This window comes from Ostrinia furnacalis, unplaced genomic scaffold (genome assembly GCF_004193835.3).
Source record: "Ostrinia furnacalis isolate ACB-3 unplaced genomic scaffold, ASM419383v2 OfSCF4779, whole genome shotgun sequence".
Classification (NCBI taxonomy): Eukaryota; Metazoa; Arthropoda; class Insecta; order Lepidoptera; family Crambidae; genus Ostrinia; species Ostrinia furnacalis.
The window spans coordinates 555664-577128 of record NW_021135018.1 but is presented as its reverse complement, the minus strand read 5'-3'; the positions used below and the strand labels follow the sequence as shown (position 1 = coordinate 577128).

The window sequence follows — 21465 nt, the reverse complement described above, 5'->3', positions numbered from 1 at the left end:
TTCCAGCACTATACATTTGCCGGGCCCATCGTAAGGACCCTTAATCGAGGACCTCCCGGAAAGGTGTAAATTAATTACTCTGATAGCTCTAACTCTACGGTACATTAATTTCTAACTAATTGATTATTTGCAGGTACGGTGGCACCTAGCCACTTAAATGGAACACCCAAATTGACAAATAGAGTGCCGTTCGTAATGCCGTTTTACTACTCAAACTGCGTTAGATAGAGTACCTTTGGAATACGTTGGATAAACACTCTAAATTATTTCGCGTTAGATTTCATAGTGGGAAAATTATTACAGCTTTATCGGCAATTCATTTACCTAAATCTATCACTGCTGAATAGTTTTATCATTAATAATACTTTAAATAACGTCATAAATAACCAGGGTGTCATATACTCAAGATCATATCAAACCTTCATTAAACTAAAAGCAAAAGGTTACCTTTTGCCGCTGAGCTGTCTGTAGATTTAATACAGAGAGACTATCGCGTTTCCTCGAAACTTTGTGTATTCCCGGGATAAAAAGTACCTTAAGACACTCGGGAATATCGTCGTTTACTATTGCTAAAAGAATTTTCAGGATCAGACAAGCGATCCGGATATTACCCCCTTGAAATATACGAGCATTTACAAACAACTTTACTGACATCGAAATTTATGCGTAGCTACAAATTCGTTTCGTTATATTAATCAGTATTCAGTAAAGTAAAAGCTCTCAAATTTTATTTAAGCCCATTATTACAGTTTCGTGAAACTTTAAAGTCATTTGCAAAATTCTAAATCAAAACCGAGCTTAAAAAATAATCTCATTTAAATCGGCAGACATTTCTGAAACAAACGAATTCCCAGCTGAAAAAACTTTGCAAAATAGTACCTATTGTTGGGAAAGTAATAATTGAAGATGTATTAGTAAATGATCAATGATTAATGGATGGGAGTGTTTTCTTGTTTGAGAGTGACGCTCGGTCTGCAAGCGATAGGTGGGGAGGCTGCTAGGGCGGGCTGGCGCGGCAGTCCGCCGTGACCGTCTAGGCGGCCGCCCGCGCCGCGCGTGACTCTCTCATGCCAGCCGGCTACCACGCACAAGGAATGACCAGTGCAACAGTGATTGTGCCCAAAGTTCACGTGGTGTTGTGCTAAGTGTGTGCATTGACAGTCAGCGCGCCATGCGGTGAAGCGCTGGCACGTCTCCTTGCCCGGATATGGTGGACCCCCTGAAAATCTTTTGGGTACTCACAAACAGCACTTATCTGGGTAAAAAAATTAATTAATACTAAATTCGTTAACGTCGCCCGAATTCCGGTGAAATTAGAAGCAATTAAAATTGCTCTCGGCTCTTCTTCGCTAAATTGTTTTAAGTTCGCAAGTATCAAAATCACTCCAGGTGGATTATTAATGGTTAAGAAAATTGGCGTGTTAAGTTATTAAACCCTTTAAGGTACGAAAGCAATTAATATTAATGGGATAAAAATGTCTACTGACGGTAGGTATAATCATTAAAATTAAATTATAAATTTTAACGAACCAAAATTTTATTATAGCAAAATTTTGTTGTATCCTTTCGTTTCATCTTAAATCAAACCTAACGGAGACGTTATCTCCGTACTTTAAAGGATAGTTAGTAACCTGGTGTACATCTGCGAAGATATATGCGTATTTGTAAACACAGCCACATCCGTAACTAATAAGAAATAATATACCGTGCCTGAAATCTCAAAGGAGCGGCATAAACGGCATGCCACGCCGAATCCGTCGTATTTGTTTTTTCCGCAAAACAGGAGTGCCTAACTACAGGGGTGTAGATCGTTTACGACTCTCTTTTATGGTTCATTCCGCATTCGATTTGCTAGGAGCTCTCGCAAATCCTATCCAAATGATTTCTGGGTGCTATATTCTACGTACATCCGCTCTTAAAAGGCACCCAAGGTTACAAAATAGAGCCCTACTTTCGTCTGTATTCTTCGCATAAATCCAATGTATTTTAAAATCTGCCAGTAGCTTTACGAAGCAGCTTGCTGCGCTCTTATCTCGCAACTCTTTGTATCGAGTAAGATGGGGTCAAGCTAGATGTAGTGCTGTTTAAAAAATGAGATACAACTTGGCACTGGAAGCGTGTACTTTATTTGTAACTAGAAAACGCTCTTGTGCGTTTCAATCAGTTATTTCCTGAGGGAATTCCCAAGCAATAAGCACCGATAACTGGGCGTGTTTTATTCGTATGTTACGATGAAAATAAATCCTATGAGAATTATTTCGAATGTTATTTATTTATTTTAATTGATATGCAGGAAATGTGCAGGAAGCATATCAATTAACAGAAACGAAATGTTCTAGTATTTGTGTTTTATAGTTTGCAAAAACCTACACATCGTTATTAGTCCAGTCAATGAATGCCTTAACGACGGTGTAGAGAGAAATCCGTGGAACACAATTTCTGACCTCGGGACTTTATTTAGCCTAGTTAGGTGCTGAACATAGCAAAAGTCCCCGCCCTTAGCCCTTGAGCCGGCGGGGAGAGGGGGGTTTAAAGGTACCACTTTTCGGTTTTTCGCTTAATCCTCGGAAACTATGCGTCCTAGTGACATGACTACTATGAACCAAAAAAAGCTTATTCAATTTGCTACAGGTGAGACCGTCAAGTTTTTCTATATCTTGTATAGTTTTTGCGGCATCTGCACTAGAAGGTCTGTAAAATTGGAAATTTTATTGTTGTCTTACATGTTCCTTTCAGGAGAAAATCGACTAAATCAACATTGAGCAAACACTATAGATATGCGGGAGCATGTTAAGCCTAGTTCCATAGAGGGGACTGCACCGTGCGTATATTTAGACGAACCAATTAGAGCTACTTTTGACTCCTCATCATTCAAAAACTACTGTGCATTAACACTTCAAATTTGGCTCATGTATTGAGACTTGCAAGATATACATCAGCTTCAAATTTCATAAATATACCTCAAACGGTTATTTAGGTATTGACGTTCAAAAATCGATATTTAGAGCACTACTATCTATCTATCACATGTGAAATGTTAAAATTTACTGGTTTTTTATTTGTTCCTTTGTATTTACATAACTACCTTTCTGGATGCCAAATTTGAACCTTCGAGGTCATCTGGAAGTGGTTAGAATTTGGTCTATAGGTCAGACATGTAGATTTTTGGACGTCAATATCTAAAGAACCGTTTGAGGCATATTTATGAAATTTGAAACTGATGTATATCTTGCAAGTCTCAACACATGAGCCAAATTTGAAGTGTTAATGCACAGTAGTTTTTGAGTGATGAGGAGTCAAAAGTGGCTCAAAGTGATTCGTCTAAATATACGCACGGTGTAGTCCCCTCGCTGGAACTAGGCTTAACATGCTCCCGCATGTCTAGAATGATTGCTCAATGTTGATTTAGTCGATTTTCTCCTGATGGGAACATGTAAGACAAAAATAAAATTTCCAATATTACAGACCTTCTAGAGCAGATGCCGCGAAAACTATACAATTTATAGAAAAACTTGACTATCTCATCTGTAGCAAATTGAATATGCTTTTTTTGGTTCATAGTAGTCATGTCACTAGGACGCATAGTTTCCGAGGATTAAGCGAAAAACCGAAAAGTGGCACCTTTAAACCCCCCTCTCCCCGCCGGCTCAAGGGCTAAGGGCGGGGACTTTTGCTATGTTCACCTCCTAACTAGTCTAAATAAAGTCCTGAAGTCAGAAATTGTGTTCTACAGTTTTCCATCTATAATGCTTTATTGACTGGACTATATATTTTTATATTTAATTTTGCAGTTAGTAATACCTATATAGAACTTCATTTTAATTAGTTAATAAAAGCCATTATAACTTCTTAATTAAGCTTGAACCTTTAAACTAAGCAAAGTCACTTTGATATAAATTGAAGTAGCAGAAAAAGATCAAATACGAGTACCTACCTACGTGGAATTTCATTTCTGTGAACAAATACATATGTAATTATGATATCGAGTTCGCGTTCGGGGTCAATAACTGAATTCACTGTTAATTTTTTTTGTAACCTATCTCTTCAGGGTAAGTCTTACCCAAAGCTGTATGTAAATAACACGTATTGGACTCTAGAGTAGGGATGGCAAAAAGTATCTAATCATGGATTAACAAGGCGCCAACGTCGAGGAAATGGAATAATCTCGTTAGGGAGCGATTATCATAATTACGGGAAGGAAAATGCATTAACATTTGTTTGCCACCAATTCCGGTATTTATGTTTGTAGAAAAATCTTCAGCTTTTTTTTACGACGCTTCAGTGACCTTAAGCAACTGAAGTCTAAGGTTTTCCTTAAATTAAAAGTAGCTTAAGTATAGAACAGTATTGGCACTTGAACCACGTCATAATCTATAAATAGAAGAGAGAGGACGAGAGTTCTTTGTCCGGAACAATAACCAAACAAAACAGTCCTCGGATGGATGTACACATAATGGAAGACTGTAAACAACTTCAAGAAAATTATTTTTTCTTGTTTTACTTTGATATTACTAAAAGCACTTGGATTTTTACCTGTAGGACCGTGCCTGAAAACTTTAATGTGAAAAGAAATATTCACGTGTATTCTTGAAAGTGCGTAAGAGTATTTTTTGCTCAACTAGCTATGCTAGCAATTTCGTAGGCGCTAGATCGGTTCCCAATTAGTATTTCAGACTCATTGTCTTGAAGTGAAGTTCTAAACTAGATTCTAACTGAAGCAAAGAACAAGTCTGTTAGTGGATTTTTACTCCTATTACTTTATTTTGACTCCTTTGGTCCTAAATAAGTATTTAATCCTCACTCTTTCTTTTTTCTTTCTTTATCATATTCTAAACTTTCATTAGCGTATTTCGAACAGATATCTATCACAAAGCAAAGTTTAATTCACCACTTTGGCAGACCATATCATATTAACGAGCTTTCGCACAGTTTCCCACCGAAGCGCATTAACTTTTTTCTGCGGCAAACAACTCCATTTATAGTAATGCATCCGATATCGTATCTACTTAAAAATGTATCAAGTCTTCACACCACCTGTTGGTACTACGTATTTACGAGTATGATCCGGCTTATGTTTCACTCTGCGATATTAAATTGAATGGACGACCCTTCTCACAACGCAATCATCTCAGGTATCAATACAGCGGATTGAAAGCTTGAATGAAAATTAACCTATTAGGTGTATCACAGAGACACAATACTCGTATACAGTTCACATGTACAAAGGAGAAGCAATAACAAAACAATAGGCTAGTTGCCTAAAAAAATTTTTTTAGTCCGTAATGTTTAATATCAAAAAATATTGGACACATATATTTTTATTTGTCAATCTAACAAATAATTACATAGTTATGGTGCGTTGAAGTTGCGCACGACGTCACAACGTGCGGCATTTTTAAGCAAGCGTTGACGTTACGGGCCTCTTCTTATGAACTTTGGGGCGCTTTATCTCTTTAAATTTTCATTAGTTTGAAAAAGTGAAAAATACGTGTAGAGTATTTTTTGATAAGTTAACTGACGGACTAATTAAAACTCTTGCTTTTTGACCCAGGCAACATCCCCATTGACCCATAGGCCACAATACACGAGAATATGGTTCACCGTTCTGGAAATGTTAGTATGTAGGATTGTTAGTGTTTCTAAATAGTATTGTTTCTTTTAGTATATCTTTACTATTAATTATACTGATGTAAATCAGTGTCGTAACACACTCGGTCACAACTAATGCTGAACTACATATAAACCGGGAATAGAGTTTTAATTGGTTGTGTTTATGTTTCTTTTTTTATAATCTGAAAATGTCAATATCATTCCGTTTCACGTTTTTAATACCCGTGTTTTCAAAGTCAAATAAAAGTGGTTTTATTCGCCATTAATGCGGAAGTCGTGAGTTGCAACGGAATGTGAAATAGGATGACAGAGGCAAAGACACCCCAACTTTCGGGCTTAAATTTAATTAATCACAGTATTTCGTTTTACATAAAATTGCTTTACATTTTACTTCAGTTCCGGGATTATTTACTCAGTTCACAAATGTAATACGCTTACCATTAAGTGACCCACAAGCCTCTAGCAATTCTTATACAAAAATGTATTTTACAAAACCATTGAAGTAGGAAGTAAGTGCTTCGTAATTATTTATTACATCAAGTTGTGTGCCGTTCTTCTGAAGGATTTCAGTCATTAAGTCCATTGTTGGTGTAACTCTTAACATTCAACTGTGTGGGGCCTCATTACTGCCGAAATTTATTACCGTCGAATAGCGCCGACCTCGTCTCCACATAATAAGGAAAAACACTTTAGATTTATTGCGGAAATTATCAATATCGAAGCACCGGTGCCGCGGGAAATCCGTATATTTTAAAATAAATTTGTCTTGAAATATTCCGGAGAGTAAGCAGCTTTTATATGTAAACACAGATTCGAATTTGCAAGTAACCGAGGCTGTGCCGCGACAAGAGTTTTGGGGACTAACAGCTTAATTAACTGTTTAATTTAAAAGTTTCCGTTCGGCTCAGTTTTATGAAATATGATTTGAGTTTGATCTCAATATTAATTAGGGACGTAATGTATAATGCCGGTTCTAACTTTACCTAATATTACGTACCTACCTAATCAATATTGTTGCTAACAATAGATACTGCGTAATAGAATTCGTATACATTTTACCGTACACTCGTGCACGTAATCGCACCGGTGTCACTTCCCTATTTTCAATTTGTATGCGAGTGACAGTTATCCACTGCTACTTACTGTACGCAAAAATAATGAAAGGAAGAAGAATGAGGCGTATTTTTAAAGCATTAGAATACCAATTCCCAACGAATTGGCACTAATCTTCAAGGTTTTGTGTAGGATTTGATTTCGAATTTCATGCGAATTTGAACTCTATTTGTCTAAAATAACATCTGTTATTTTAACAGTTGTGTTAACTGTTCAAATTAACTAAAAAATAAAACCGACTCCAAAAAACCTACACTAAAACGTCGAAAAATAAAATAATTACTAATTACCTACTTATTTATTAGGACGAATTATTAATATTTATGTAGGTATACCATGATTGATACTTCTGGAGTCGGTGCCAAGATTATGAAACATGTAAAGTTTGCCTGCACCGACTCCAAAAGTATCAATCATGGTATACCTACATAAATATTAATAATTCGTCCTAATAAATAAGTAGGTAATTAGTAATTATTTTTCGACGTTTTAGTGTAGGTTTTTTGGAGTCGGTTTTATTTTTTTTTATAAAATTTTACTTATTTCTTGCCACCACTTATTTCTTGTTACCACTAAAGGTAGGCAGTACACTGAGACCAAAAAAAAATTGGTTCATAATCGGCGGAGATATTGCGTATAAAAAAGTTCATCCCCAATTTTCCACCCTTGGGGGTGAAATATTTTCTTCAAATTCGCATGAAACCACCCTTTTGATAATACCTATTCAACAAAAAAATAATCGTTCAAATTGGTTTATAATCGACGGAGATATTGCGTATAAAAAGTTCATCCCCAATTTTCCACCCTTGGGGGTTGTTTTTTTTATTATTAAATTTAAATGGGACCACCCTTGAGGTATTACCTATACGTCGAAAAAAGATTTGTTCAAATCGGTTCATAATTGGCGGAGTTATCGCGTAACAAACATAGAAAAAAAAAACATACGGGTCGAATTGAGAACCTCCTCCTTTTTTGAAGTCGGTTGAAAATCACTTTATCCGAAGTGAAATAATTTTTTAAACTTTAATTTCTTAAAGTTGGTCAGAACCTCAGATCATAGAAATATGATCTGAGGTCAGAACTCGAGATAACTTTAAACAAACTTTTCAACACTTTAGATACTACAATTTGGTTGGAACTTTATTAACGAACTACTCGTTATAAAATTATAGATATAAGTTATCATTTAATTTTGTAATAATATTATTTCTTACATGTGGAGTCTAAGAATATAACAAACTAGCTTTCCGCCCGCGGCTTCGCCAGCGTGGAATTTTGTCTGTCACAAAAACTATATCGCGCGCGTCCCTGTTTCAAAAACCGGGATAAAAACTATCCTATATCCTTTACCGGGACTCAAAATTTCATCAAAATCGGTTCAGTGGTTTAGGCGTGAAAGCAAGACAGACAGACAGAGTTACTTTCGCATTTATAATACTAGTACTATAGATTTTAATAAAGTAATGTATTTTATAGTTACGTAAGTATTTAATCCACATATTAAATCCTTTGCTGATTAGATGTTAAAGAAATGAAAGAAATATTTATGATATAATTAGGTAAGTATTACATCAATTTTGTTACATTCTACTTGAAATTTATTTTTCATGGCCCATTTATCTTCTTTGGTTGATTCTCACATTGTAGAAGGTCGACTTATTTTTAGCTCAATAAGAGCCCTTAAAAATATTTGTTGATTCAGCTATCTTCATATTTTAAATGTGATAGATTTACTTTCAGAGGGATTCTTATTTGAATAGTTTATCTTGTGTTTTGAAACTAAGCTCGAAACTCGATTCAAACTTATGTAAGTATTAAATTGTCTAAAAACAGTTGAATTTCAATATTTAGGTCAATCACCAGCTTCAATCTTTTATAAGTTTTAGAAAATAATAAGACAGTCATACTTATGCAATCAATATTTAAATCCTTAACTAAATTCCGTACGGTGACTGTGCAAGTCCTACAATATCCTAAAAAACAGTCCGCAATTCAAATACCTGTGATATTTAATAATAATAATAATAATAAATAATAAAAACGTTTATTTGGCACAACACAATACAAATTACAAATTAAAACTTAAAATTAAAATAAAATTGCACCAAACAGGTCCTCGCTCAGCATAAGCCAAGGCACATAGTACCTCGACGCTGATATTCTGCGATAACTGCAAGAGTGTAATACAGATGTTTTCATAGTGGTTGGTTTAGCCGAAAAGAATCTCTTTTATTTTGGAACAACAACGATAAAATTCGGCTGCTGTTGTTCGGAACATGCCCCGCAAATGAAAAAGGATTACGTTACATTTGCAGCAAAAAACTCGACCAACTCATCTCCAACTTATGATAACAAGCTCACATAAACGCAAACTGTGCAAAACGACGCGTACGTGGGAACTATTCCAGTCGTAACAGCCCGGAATGGGTCTGTGCATGTATTTTGATCGCGTCAAAAACGGGAACGGTCGGAGGCACCTGCGCTCGGGTCCCGCCTCAGATGGGACAATAACTCAATTCAGGGGAACCGGTGTTCGCGATGTAATCGACACGGGCCCTAACACAATCGGCCAATCGTCGACCGACGGAACCCACTTATACTAATACGTGCTATTGAAAGCGACCGCTTGCGGGACGCGCTAACGAGAGGTTTTATTCGAAAGTGCGTGCGCGCCCTGCCTCATCAGGCGGGCGGGCACCGAAAATAGAATTACTGCGGTGAAACAAACACAAGCTTGGTGTTGGCATTGTTTCTGCGCAGACCCCTGACTCGGAAACCGAATAAGACGCTGCCTATTATTCGATTCTGAGAACGGAATAATACAGCTTAGAACCGAAAATTGCACAAAGCTGTTTGATTTCTCATTATTTATTATAGTCCATAAACTTCATCGATTTTCGTCTTATGCCAAAGTTATTCCGTAGTCTATAAAATACGCCATTTTATAAAGAAGATAAGAGAATGTGATCAAATCTAAATGAACATGAATAAATAAGCGGTATGGAATCTTCACTTATTTGGCCGATACTATCGAACCCTCCGCCGTAAATAAGTCACGACCTCTTGAATAACTGATAAAATATAACACCGAATGAAGGCGGATCATGACTGCAAATGTGTATTCTTATATGTATTATTCACAAATACCACAAGCGTATTCTTAGTAGCGTGGAAAATTTTAAAACGAACTGTTACCAGGCTCAGAAAATGTTAGACAAATGGCTGAAATAGTTTCATGTAGCTGCGCAGTGAACGCCTTTGCGGATGATATATCACCTGAATTCGTAAGTAATAAGTATCGTACAGAATACGTAAAAATATTTCCAATAAACAGCGATTGCCCTTTACAATATCTCGTAGAGTTTCCATTCGGGTGGATAAGCACAAGGCGAACACTCTAATATAATATCAATAAAAAGGTACTTTTTGTTGTTCCCTTGTAATGGTAAACATGACGTGGAATAAGTAGATTTTTTATTCGCCTATAGGCAGGTATTTGTCCGCTCTTCTTACCTGATGTTGTGTAAATGTGTGATAGATGTACCTACCTGCCTAGTTAGTGCCTCTTCACTCGGGCCTTGATTCGTTTATATTCAGAGCTAAACTTCAAACAATAGCTCATAAGAACTATTAAGTTCCTCTCTGGTACAAGTTTAGCAGTTAATTCGCAAAATACATATACCTAATCTTGATCAATACGGTCTTTAATTGTTATAATGAAATGGGTATTTCTTTTAAAATAAAATAAATAATATTCCTATAATAACGTCCGTTTCATTATTTTCTTCGTACTTACGTATCTTGAATTATTATGACGCTAAGTGCATAATCTCTCCTGCACACTCTGCGCCAAAAGCCATAAAATGTTCCGCATTCCTGTTTTTCGAGTAGCAAATACAGCACGTATGTTATTAATAAATCATTACAATGAGAGCTCTTCGCAATTATTTCGTACTGTTGCGGTAATTACTGCAATCTACTGAATCATCATTATGGAAACGTGTCAAGAGGACGTCAGAACCTTTTAGAGCGACCCACACGCCTCTTTTTTGTGGTCTAGCCAGTTACTAAGATTAAACATCAACTGAGACTTAAATGAACGCTAGACATGCATTAATAAGGGAGACGTTATTCCACAAACTAAGATTAATAACTTAACTAAATCTCGGATTAAACTATTAGCTCCCGCGGTTGAGGCAAGTTACAAGATGCTTTGGCCTTTGCTTTCATTGTTCAGAATTTGCGGCTTTGAATTCGCCTTTTCTCTAACCCTGACCACAATGACCAGTCCAGATATTGAAGAGGGTACCACGTCGTAGTACCAATGTTTGAACAAGGTCGTACTAGCAAAACTATTTGCCGTCGCCCGAACAGACCTTGCGCAAATAATACCCTTTCGGCGTAAATTAGATTTCCTTGAGGTGGATACGTGGCATAAATCCCATACGCTGCGTGGATCACTGTATAATTGGATTATCCAGTTCTTCGGGCCTCCGTCGTAGTTCCGACTGCTCACTCAAAACTCCCAAGACCTCCGACTAAGCCGAGGTTTGTCAAACTTTCCGCCTACATAATAATCCAATAAGCACAAGATTAAATTATAAATTCATTCATCTTGATTTGCATTTGTTTGATCTTTATAATTTACCCGTTGTTATTTATTTCTTGACAGAGGCGAACCTCGCTCATAGTAGATATTCAGATGAAAGGATAATTATTTCACCGAACAAAGACCGCAACTTGGTACAACGTTAAAACGTTATTGTTTTTAATTCTTGTCGAATACTAAATAACGTTTCAAATTGGCTGTTACCATTCCAAAGATAATGTCGAAGTAGGTCTGTATACATTTTGATAAAACGTGGAAAATAATCAGCCTTCGATGTTACGGAGTCGGTCGGACGAATATTCTTTGTGTCAGTGACTTTATATTCTAGAACCCTCCAGTGGCTTTGTGGAAATTGAATGAAAATTGGTGAAAATACTTTCCTTGTTCTCACTTAGAGCTTAAGCCTCTAGCCACTCCTAATAACAAGATAAGTTTGGCTTGTTGACCCACTGCGCGTGGATTCTAGTAGAGGAGGTACTTTTAATATTTAAATGAACAGCAAATTTTTGTGAGTTGCGAACTATTTCTATGTTTGTAAAAGTTGTTTTTCATGAAGCTAAAATTTTTTTTCATCTCTGCAATAGAGTTGGATGCTAAAATTTGTTTATTATGAAAATTTTTAATATTTTTTGCGGATTTATATAATTATGTATGAAATAAATTACGTAAGTACGCACATAATTTTAATAATCGCACTTTATTCCCAATTACTATAAGTCTAATAGGGTTGAAACAATTATTAAACGAATATTTCAGATGTTTGATTTATATGAAACTGTATACGAGGGTGAATGCCTAATAACAATATATTATATTATAGGTATACCTACCTAATTTATTCATGATAACATTGTAAATAAACTCTTCCACATGATACGAGTAGCAGTCACGTGAGTCTCTGAATTGAAAGAAGGTAGGTAAACCCAAAATTTGCCAGTTCGTGGAAAAGAAAATCTTTGTATATAGGTAAATTCCATAATTTAATAATGTGCTTTCCACGCAACAACATTGTGCAATTATCGTCGTACTATTGCAAAAATAATAATGTAACAACCCTAACCGTGACGCCGGGGGCGCTACTCGTGCCAGAAATTCTATAATATTTTCCCATATTCCTGCTCATCTGAATATTATTCGATTGCGCTCCGTAAGAAGTGTATCCTCAAAAGGAATTGTTTTTCCTTCAAAAAGCTATTCAATTGTCCACAATTTTCCATTTATTGCCAAAAATGTTACCGCCTGTGTTTTATCACCTTGTTGACATCTAAAACTCTGGTTTTGCGGTTTTGTTTTAAATAATCCAATTCTCTCCACCCATTTGAGGGCCTATTTTTCTTTAAAACGTCAACGTTAAGATTTCGCGTTTTGTGGATTTATTGTTTGTGGCGATAAAAATCGAATTCTTTGTGTGTTAACGGCTGCGTTTGTACACAAGTTTATTTTTCAACGCTCTCCGATGTCCCAAATCGGATATTGGAAATCTAAGGCGCTGGCTTTATCGCTCGCTGTTGAAGTGCTGGAATACAAGATCCGTAAATTTGTCTTGTTCTATTGCCCTGTTCAAGTCAGCCGACAGGCGTTCCTCGAGGTGGTAGATCCGAGTATTGTTTACTACTATTTGTGCGACTAAGACGAAGATTGATTTATGTTATAATAGTTGAGATAGTCTCCGTTGAAAATACCTTCTAATTCTTAATTAACTGAGCCATATTTAGACCTGTGTAATTATAACAGTCTTACAAAACCTGTTGAGTAACTTTCATTACACAAAGCCATCGAAACCATACTAAGGTGGTTTCCTCATAAAATTTTTCCTCGTTGTTTAGTAAGCGACAACTTTCCAAAGACTGTATTTAACTTTTATAAGCCGTAGTCGTCTAGCACACATAAGTTGCTCTAAGATTCCAACTTCTAGTATAGGTAGATAAGAGTTCCGAAGCAACTAGACGCTGGACCGTGGTTGTTTAGTATATTTTTAACAAGGGAATGACGAAAACTTATTTTGTGCCTTTTTTAACTCAATTATTACTTCATTTATCTCCTTTAATTTTCATTAAGGAAGTTATCAAGATAATGCTCTTTTACAAAAATACAGCCCACGCAATTAAAAAAAAAAGAAAAAGGTTTTACACAAATATCACAGGATGGATTCAAATCACTGTTGGCATTTTCTTATTCTTGTATGTTTTGGTGATGTATTTCTTCCCATAAAATGTGTATATTGATTCAAATCCTCGCTGATATCTTCAAATGCCTTAGATACGGGAAAGCGGGAATAAGTAGATTTAGCCGCAAACGCGCAAGCTGTCTGGAAGGAAGCTCAATGTGATATGTAGTACACGTAAGAAGTGAATAAATTATCGTGTAAGTCACATTCGTATGCTGTCCTCCGGTTCTTTGGAGTATTGGCAATGACCGAGGTCCATACCAATCCTGTGGGAAATCAACACGCGATTTGCGATATTCAGCTATCGCTTTTGTTATCTCCGAGTATGATTTACTTCGGTCCCTTAAGCCTCCAGTCGGTATTATTCAAAAGAAAACATCTTTTCGTCTTTAACTAATAGAGACAAAGAATAAGATGTAAATAATCCATCCAATCCCCGGCGTATTGGGTTCTTTCAAAAGTCATTAGTCGCTTCACAAAAAGGATTACCGAAAGTCGGTTCAGCTCCTGAGAATAAATAGTTGGTGCAAGTGTCAGAGCGGATAAGACGGCTTCTGATTTGGGCGATTGCGGAGTTTATAGGCAGTGACAGGCTGTCGCGGCACACCTCGTCATCAATCCAATTAAGGAATTTTACACTCGACCATTAAAACTTTGCTGACCCGTTTCGGAAGTTGTAAAGCGTCGAATAACGCGCGCAGGAGCCTCGTGCAGCCCAGGCTGACGTAATCCAATTCCGCGAGCCCGCGTCGGTCTTCAAAATTAGACGAACAAAACGGATTGTTTTCAGCTGCCCGCTAATGGTGCATTCCAGCAACTCGGACTTGATGTTTAGCTTTATAGAAGCAGACCGTCATTCAGAAAAAAATATAATAGGAGCTGTACACAATACAAAAACCTTTATGCGTTTATTTTGGTACAATGGACTATTTGCCTGAAAAAATCAGCTTGATTGGGTGAAAATAATATTGCTTCAAAGAGGCGAACATAAATATAAATAGATACGTTTAATAGAGCTTACAGGAATGTGTAAAACTGAAAATCTATTACAGGACGCGTGTTTTATTGTTCTCGGTTGCCATTACGATACACACCGTTTAACGCAAAAAGCGAAACGCTGGAACGTTCGAAAGCCAAAAAGCAAAAAAGCTCGCCGTACTTATAATTGAAACTGGATTCAACGTGTAATGAATGGTCTCATGCATGGCGCCAAAAATGGCCAAGCGTGAACATGACAATTTGTGGCAAGCAATTGATGACAACGTAACTGAATTTTACCTTAACTTTTATAATGATGCTGGGATGTCGCATCTTTTGCTGCTTTGCAATTTTCATCTGATTGAGTCAAAGAACATAAAAATAATTTATCATAACGTGTCATCGCTTCTCCTTCTCCTCTTAAATCAAAATGGAATCTCGTCAGTTTTACTGAAGTCTACCTATCTAGAAGGCACATAAACACTGAGCTCTTCGCTTCCCTAGTTAAGCAAAATAACAGGTGTGAAGCACACGCATAACTCACCATCAGTGAACAGAATAGATTTTTACACCGACGTTAGGTTTTCAATCGCGGCTGAAAGAGAACAATCCCCATTTATCTTCAGAAGTAGTTCGGAGTGATCAGATAAGACGATCAGCGGCGTTGGATTTCACGAATTCGGCTCCGATCCGAGGCGAGAATTCACGAGGCTCAGGCTCCTGTTTATCGGACGAGAGATGTCTATGCTGCAGCCCTATCAGCGAATAAAGCCAGTACATTCGCCAGGGGAAATAATAAATGTGCAAATATAAATATTCATTTTTACTCCCTGAGAATCAGGGCGTAGACTACCTTATTCGGGGAGCATTGTATCCGGGAATATTGCTAATCGTGAAGATGAATTCAGTTCACTTTTATTAATGATTTTATTTATCTTCTCACCAAATAGAAAATACCAATTCCTAACATAAAATCACACCCTTGAGTGAACTCGAAGTTGAGCTTGCGGCGTTAATAAGACATCTCGGTTAGAAGAGGCGTATGGTTTTGTGTACTCTTGAAAGTGTTTTCGTTTGATTAAATTTCAACACAGTCCCGAATTTCCCCTGGGGCCCGTGCTGTTTTCAAGCTCGGCTAATGCCTGGTCGCACTAAAATCAGCTGAACCGGTAGTTAGTCTGTGGAGACTAAACAAAGTCTTTGTTAGGCCTGAATGGGTTAAATCGGATAAAGAAAGTAGGCTGTTGGTGTAATACTAAAGCGATACTAGATGAACGAGATTGCAATACACAAGAACAATGTGTGCCTTTGTTAGGTGTACTTGTGATACAATTAGACTTTAATTTCGTAAATGACGATGAGTCTCGTCTGTCTAACCTTGGAATGTACATAATTTCAGCGTATTTAAATGGAAACGCTTGTTAACGTCGATTCTTTAACTCAAAACTCGCGTATAAATCTTCACGAAGGTCGTGACTACAAATGTTATTAACTTTTATGTTAATTTACATTATATTCCATTTAGAAATTAAGTCTTTTTTACATTGTATCATTCGTACTTACTTGAGGCATTAATAAATTAATTGGTTTTCGCGGTGCATATTAAATCTACATAAATACTTGAAGCCTACGTTATCTTTGCTCTAAATTTGCGTCAGGAACGCTTAAAAAAATTGATAAAATTTTAGTGAGACAGTAAATAAAAATGCCGCATAAAAGCGCCCATTGTTTCTAGGCGTACTCCCCGCCTCCGAGGCACGTCCCGCCACTCTGTGCACCTCTTGATAAAGAATTTCATTATCAGCGCCGACTATATGAATGTGTTCTGAGATCCGATCGCAGAACGTTTCCTGAGCCGATAGGCACGCTGTATTATGCAATATCTTAGAACACCAGCTTCTATATGGCCTTCCAACTTTGTCTTCGTGACTTTGAGTGATAATGGATGTCGTGCGCATACCGAGGAAACACGCACGTAAGTTAAGGAAAAATAACGTAATATGATTGTAGTTAAAGTAGTTTTTGGATATTACGTATTTATGTTAGGCAGACATTAGGAACCTACATGAAGGATTACATTAACATTTTGTACATAGCGCAATACATAGTTGAAATTGTGGTTGAAATAGATAACTGCGCATGTGTTTGTGTATATCGTTTTATTTCTAAACCATAGTAAACACCTTTCCGTTACTTGCCCTTTAGTTCTAAACTATGTTATGATATGATCTATGTTCCTTGTCATGTCGTGTTATATTTGTACAACATGGCACGGCATACGGTTTCTAATGTAGGTTCCGATCGTAACATAAAGTTAGGGGATGATCTACGTGCCAACAACTGGCGTCACCGCACGCGGTCTACGTCTATACATAATGGCGCTTGGCTACTGATTGATGATGACGTAAGTTGTCCATTATCGTAAATTCTGTACTACTTATACCAAATTTTACTAAAAATCTCGCCTCGGCAGAAGTAGACCTACTCATTAAATATAATAATATCTCTAAAATAATATCGCAAAACAATGATAGTACCTAAGTTTTTTGTTCGAGTAACATAATACTACTATATTATTCGCCGCAAAAATATTTTTGCTTCAGATTAAACGAAATATAATTGGAAATGTACTAGCAGTACATTTGTTTGTGTTGTAATATTGTTAGAAAATGATACGATCACGTTGTACCTAATCCAATCAGGCAGACAGTTTTCATATTATTTTCCATTTTCTTTGCGGCAAAGCTCCGTATTTCTTTGAAAATAATGAGTTATTCATTCAAACATATTACCCAATTCCTGTGTTCCCACACAGAAAACGTTATAAATACATCATGTATTTTAATGCGACTACAAACTCCTGAAACAGTATTTTTGTTGTTTATAAATTTCTTCCTCCACAAAACATCGTCGTCTCCTATCCATCAATTATTTTGCTTGTGTAAAAATGTAGGTAAAGAAGATTCCAAGAAGCAGTATCTTTTAAAACTTAAAAACATATCCCGCACTTGACTACTACCTTCAGCTCACAAAATACTTTTATCGCTCTTCCCTCGGGAGCACAATGTTTAATCGGAATGAAAAGTATCCCGTGACCTTTTCCTAGCTTTACCTATCACTATTGCAAGTTCCATGAAACTTCGTCGACTTTATACTATAACTCATGCTATCTACCAACTTAGGTGCTTAGACAAGAATGTATCGATTTCGAGTAGCTGGTTGATTTTGTATCTCGATCGCGTAGATCGGCATAGATGTTTGTATATAGCCTCGTTACGGAGCCGTAGCGGTGTATTTGATTACCCTGCACGGGGAATACTAATGTTAATACTTGCGCGATTGGTCAAACACAAACATATCAAACTCTGCACAGATTAGGCTAAAATAATCGAATAAACGACTAGAATAACAGCTTATTAACCATATTCTCCCAATATAGAATGTGTGGTCGTAGTAATAATTCATTTAATTGCTTTTATCTCTTATCTCACACAACAATTACGCCGTATGAATTACCTATAGACTATGATATTTTTCCTGGCAATGTTTCAGCTATTTTGTCAGTTCAAATTTTAGCTATGATATTTTCGTTGGAATGCATAAATCCTATCAAAATGAAGCAAATCTCACGATCTTTTGGCCATAAAAATAATGAATCTGACGTAGTGCCAAATCTTTTTGCTCTTATTTCATTTTGATGCTTTCAAATTAGCAGTCGCTTTAACTCTTCCAGTGCTTAATTGAAGTGGAAAGGTACTTAGCATAGCTCAATGGTGCTATTGAGCAATACTTTCTTTGACGTAAGTTTCAAATGGCCGTTCTAATATAGTCGTCGATAGCGAAACTTTGTCGCGTAAGCACCCGACAGCGAACAAGCAAATACAATCAACAATTTTCTTTAGAGCCGCGCGGTGCTTCTGTTACGCGCTAATTAGCCTTTGTTTCCAAAGAAAATTTTTAATGAACTTTCGAAGTGCATACGTAGGCACCTACTGAATGAAAAACTACGCCCGCATTTCCAATGTTTGTTTGGAAAATTATACGTAATCTCGACACATTTTTGCGTTTGCTGTTTATTTTTACTTTCAAGTCAGTTCGTGTAATGAATCGTTTATTAAGACTTTTTGTACCTATGGAATTGCCAAAATGTGTAAGTAAGCAATTTATATTGCCTCATCTTCTAACTTTGTGACATCAATAAAAATTAAGACTCTTTTGTTTCCTTCAAGTCCTGCTGTTTATTAACAGAGGCACATACATAATGTAGTAAGTAAAGTAGCAGCTACTTGTGTTAATTTTTTATCTATCTTAACAAAAGAACATAATCATCATAATTATCAAAGACATTATGTTTAACTTAATAAAACACAAAATAATATAGAAACAGGGGCATTTGTAAAAGTTGTTAAAACTTTATTAATTACGGATCTCCGTAATTTTTGCTACATTTTTCCAGCGCTTAGCGTGTTCTTAACTTCGAGCGGAATGATTTTAGCGCTGTGGGATTATTTAATTATAACAACGAGATGTCGACGTATTTTTATGGGACTTGGAGCGTCGGGAGAGTTTTGTAACGAAATTGTCCCGCTAAAGTTACAGGGACTGGCCCCCGCGTGTTTGTCAAAACTCGCTGCCAGTGTCGTTAGGGCACCGCTTAACGTCGCTGATTAGTTTTTATGGCCGTACCGACCCAACTTTGGAGTTACGACGAAAAACAAAAGTCAAGGATGTGGTTAAAAATTGATCCGAGAGGGGCGACATGCGTTAGCCTCAAATGGCCGCCGCTAATGCTTCTTTAAGGCCCGGATAATGCTACCACTTTTTGTTGATGTTGACTTCTTATTAAACTCCTAAGGATTACGTCAGAAAGCTATTGAGTTTTTGCTGCCTCTAAATATAACAAAAGAAAATAAGATAAAATTAGCTGTACCTTGCTACCTACTAAAAAATCATTACTTATCACGAGCCGGACGAAATTCCAGTAAGTAAACAAGTCCGCTTTAAGCGAAATGAAAAGAAAAATAACAATGTAAATATTTACAAAATGTAGGTATAATGAATCCTTATCGGTGAAAAACATTTCTTTTAAGGCTGTCAAATCAATGTTTTTTGTGTGATGAGATTCTCGAATTTAATTGGGTACATTTATTACTGTAAGAATCCTTTACAAACTACAAACTCCTGACAACTTGGAAGACAAGTACTTAGTCGATAAATTGTGAACTCTGGAACAATCTTCAATCAGTTCTAATTGTAACTATTTACATCGACAGGCTCTATAGACTAGACGATAATGGACAAGTTTGATAATCGAACTTTGGTGTTGGTAGAAGCAGTTTCTACGAAAATATTAGTAACCAGAGTATGTTCAGTATTGAATAGTAATATAGTCTAGCGTCGAACTAGACTGTTGTCACCAACTCGTTACAGAAGCCGAAATAAGGGAACGTAGTTTAGATGCCACCGAGGCGACACAAAGCGGAACTGCCGCCTCTATGCGGCGAAATTAGTACGGACTTGTGTCAACTGCAGAAGGTTTATATTGGCGCAGTGTGTACAAAATAAACGGTATGCTTACTTAATAAAGTCGCCGGACATTCAGCCCAGCGGGGCCCTAATTTATCATTGTTAAAGAGCGCCTCAAACGAAAGCAATTTCCGTCTAGATTTCTTTTTTCGATACGCTTCCTCGGAAGCACTCAGATTAGTACTCATTTGGGTCATCTCATTCAAGATTGTGTAGCATAAATCTTTCCGAATTGAAGAGATTGCCGTTTCTTGTGTTAATAATTATTATCGTTGTTCGTGTCCGATATTTTTATAGACGTAACATCTTTTTCTTCTCGATATTTTATCTTGAAAATTGTTGTTTGTACTAGTCGAACACTTGATAAAACAACTCTGCAGGTATTCTCTCGAAATTGCTAACAATATTGATAATATAACAGTTGATTTTCCACATATCGTGCATTCAAAGTTAGAAACTGCTTCAGTTTAGCTGAAACAGGAGCGAACTTCGGTAAAGTCTTTAGCTCCTTGGGGAGGTTCATTTTAGCGATGTTAGAAGCACTAGTGAGATATATTATGTTTTAATTTTAAATATTTTATAATCGTAGCTAAAACTAAGTTTTTTTTTGTTATAGTGACAAAATTCATCCGTATCGGCATCGCGGACAAGAATGACAACCCTCCGTACTTTGACAAGGAGCTGTATGAGGCGGAGGTCGACGAGAATGAGGACATCCAACACACCGTCCTCACCGTCACCGCCAAAGATCACGACGAATGTAAGTACCTAGCTTTACATCACTTCGTTCCAAATATGACGACTTAAAGCTGTATCTTCTTCAAGCTAGATCACGACTGTAAGTAACAAGCTTTATATCAATAACGAAGCTTGGTGAACAAGCTATAATATCTTCGTACAACGTTTATGCTCTGGTTTCTGAGAAAACGGTGCGTTGATACGACAGAGATACACGTGACGTGAGTAATCTGAATGCTCAAAGGATTTGTTAATTTCAAATCATGAACGAAATACAAAACAGATATAAAATAATAACTGTCTATGATCAAATACCGCAGCCGTTTGATGTAGATTTCAATCAAAGACATTATCTTAGATAAGACCTCTAATTACTTAATTACTTAATTAATCATATTTGGAACTTAGTGCCTATCTATACAGGTTTTCAGCGCAGACTCACTGGGCTTATAAAACGGCACAAATGCTAGACCAAAAGTTTCGTCATAATTTGCTTTAAACGTACAAATTAAATTAGCATATAAAGTTTATCGCTATCCGAAATCTAAAAAAGTGTCCGTAGTTATCCAGGCGTTCTGGAACAGTAGCATTCAATTAATTACTCCTGCTAATTCTTTGGAGTATACAATTAAGTTCAACGCTACGTATAACGAGTTCCGCCTTAACCCCGATCCTGCGAGTAACTCACGGTAGCGGTTTTAGAGAGATTATTCTAACGTCGCGG

General features: G+C 36.6%; 1 protein-coding gene across 2 annotated transcripts in view; it reads left to right on the top strand.

The window, feature by feature from the left end:
- Positions 1 to 1192: 1192 nt before the first annotated feature.
- Positions 1193 to 21465, top strand: part of LOC114359978 (neural-cadherin) — a 99663-nt gene continuing 79390 nt past the window's right edge. The window contains exons 1-2 of one of the 2 annotated variants that reach the window (XM_028314526.1): positions 1193 to 1259; positions 20620 to 20763. In XM_028314526.1, coding sequence (XP_028170327.1) covers positions 1208 to 1259; positions 20620 to 20763 — 196 coding nt within the window. In that variant the 5' untranslated portion in view covers positions 1193 to 1207. The remainder of the gene's footprint in view (positions 1260 to 20619; positions 20764 to 21465) is intronic. The other variant, XM_028314527.1, reaches the window with a different exon arrangement.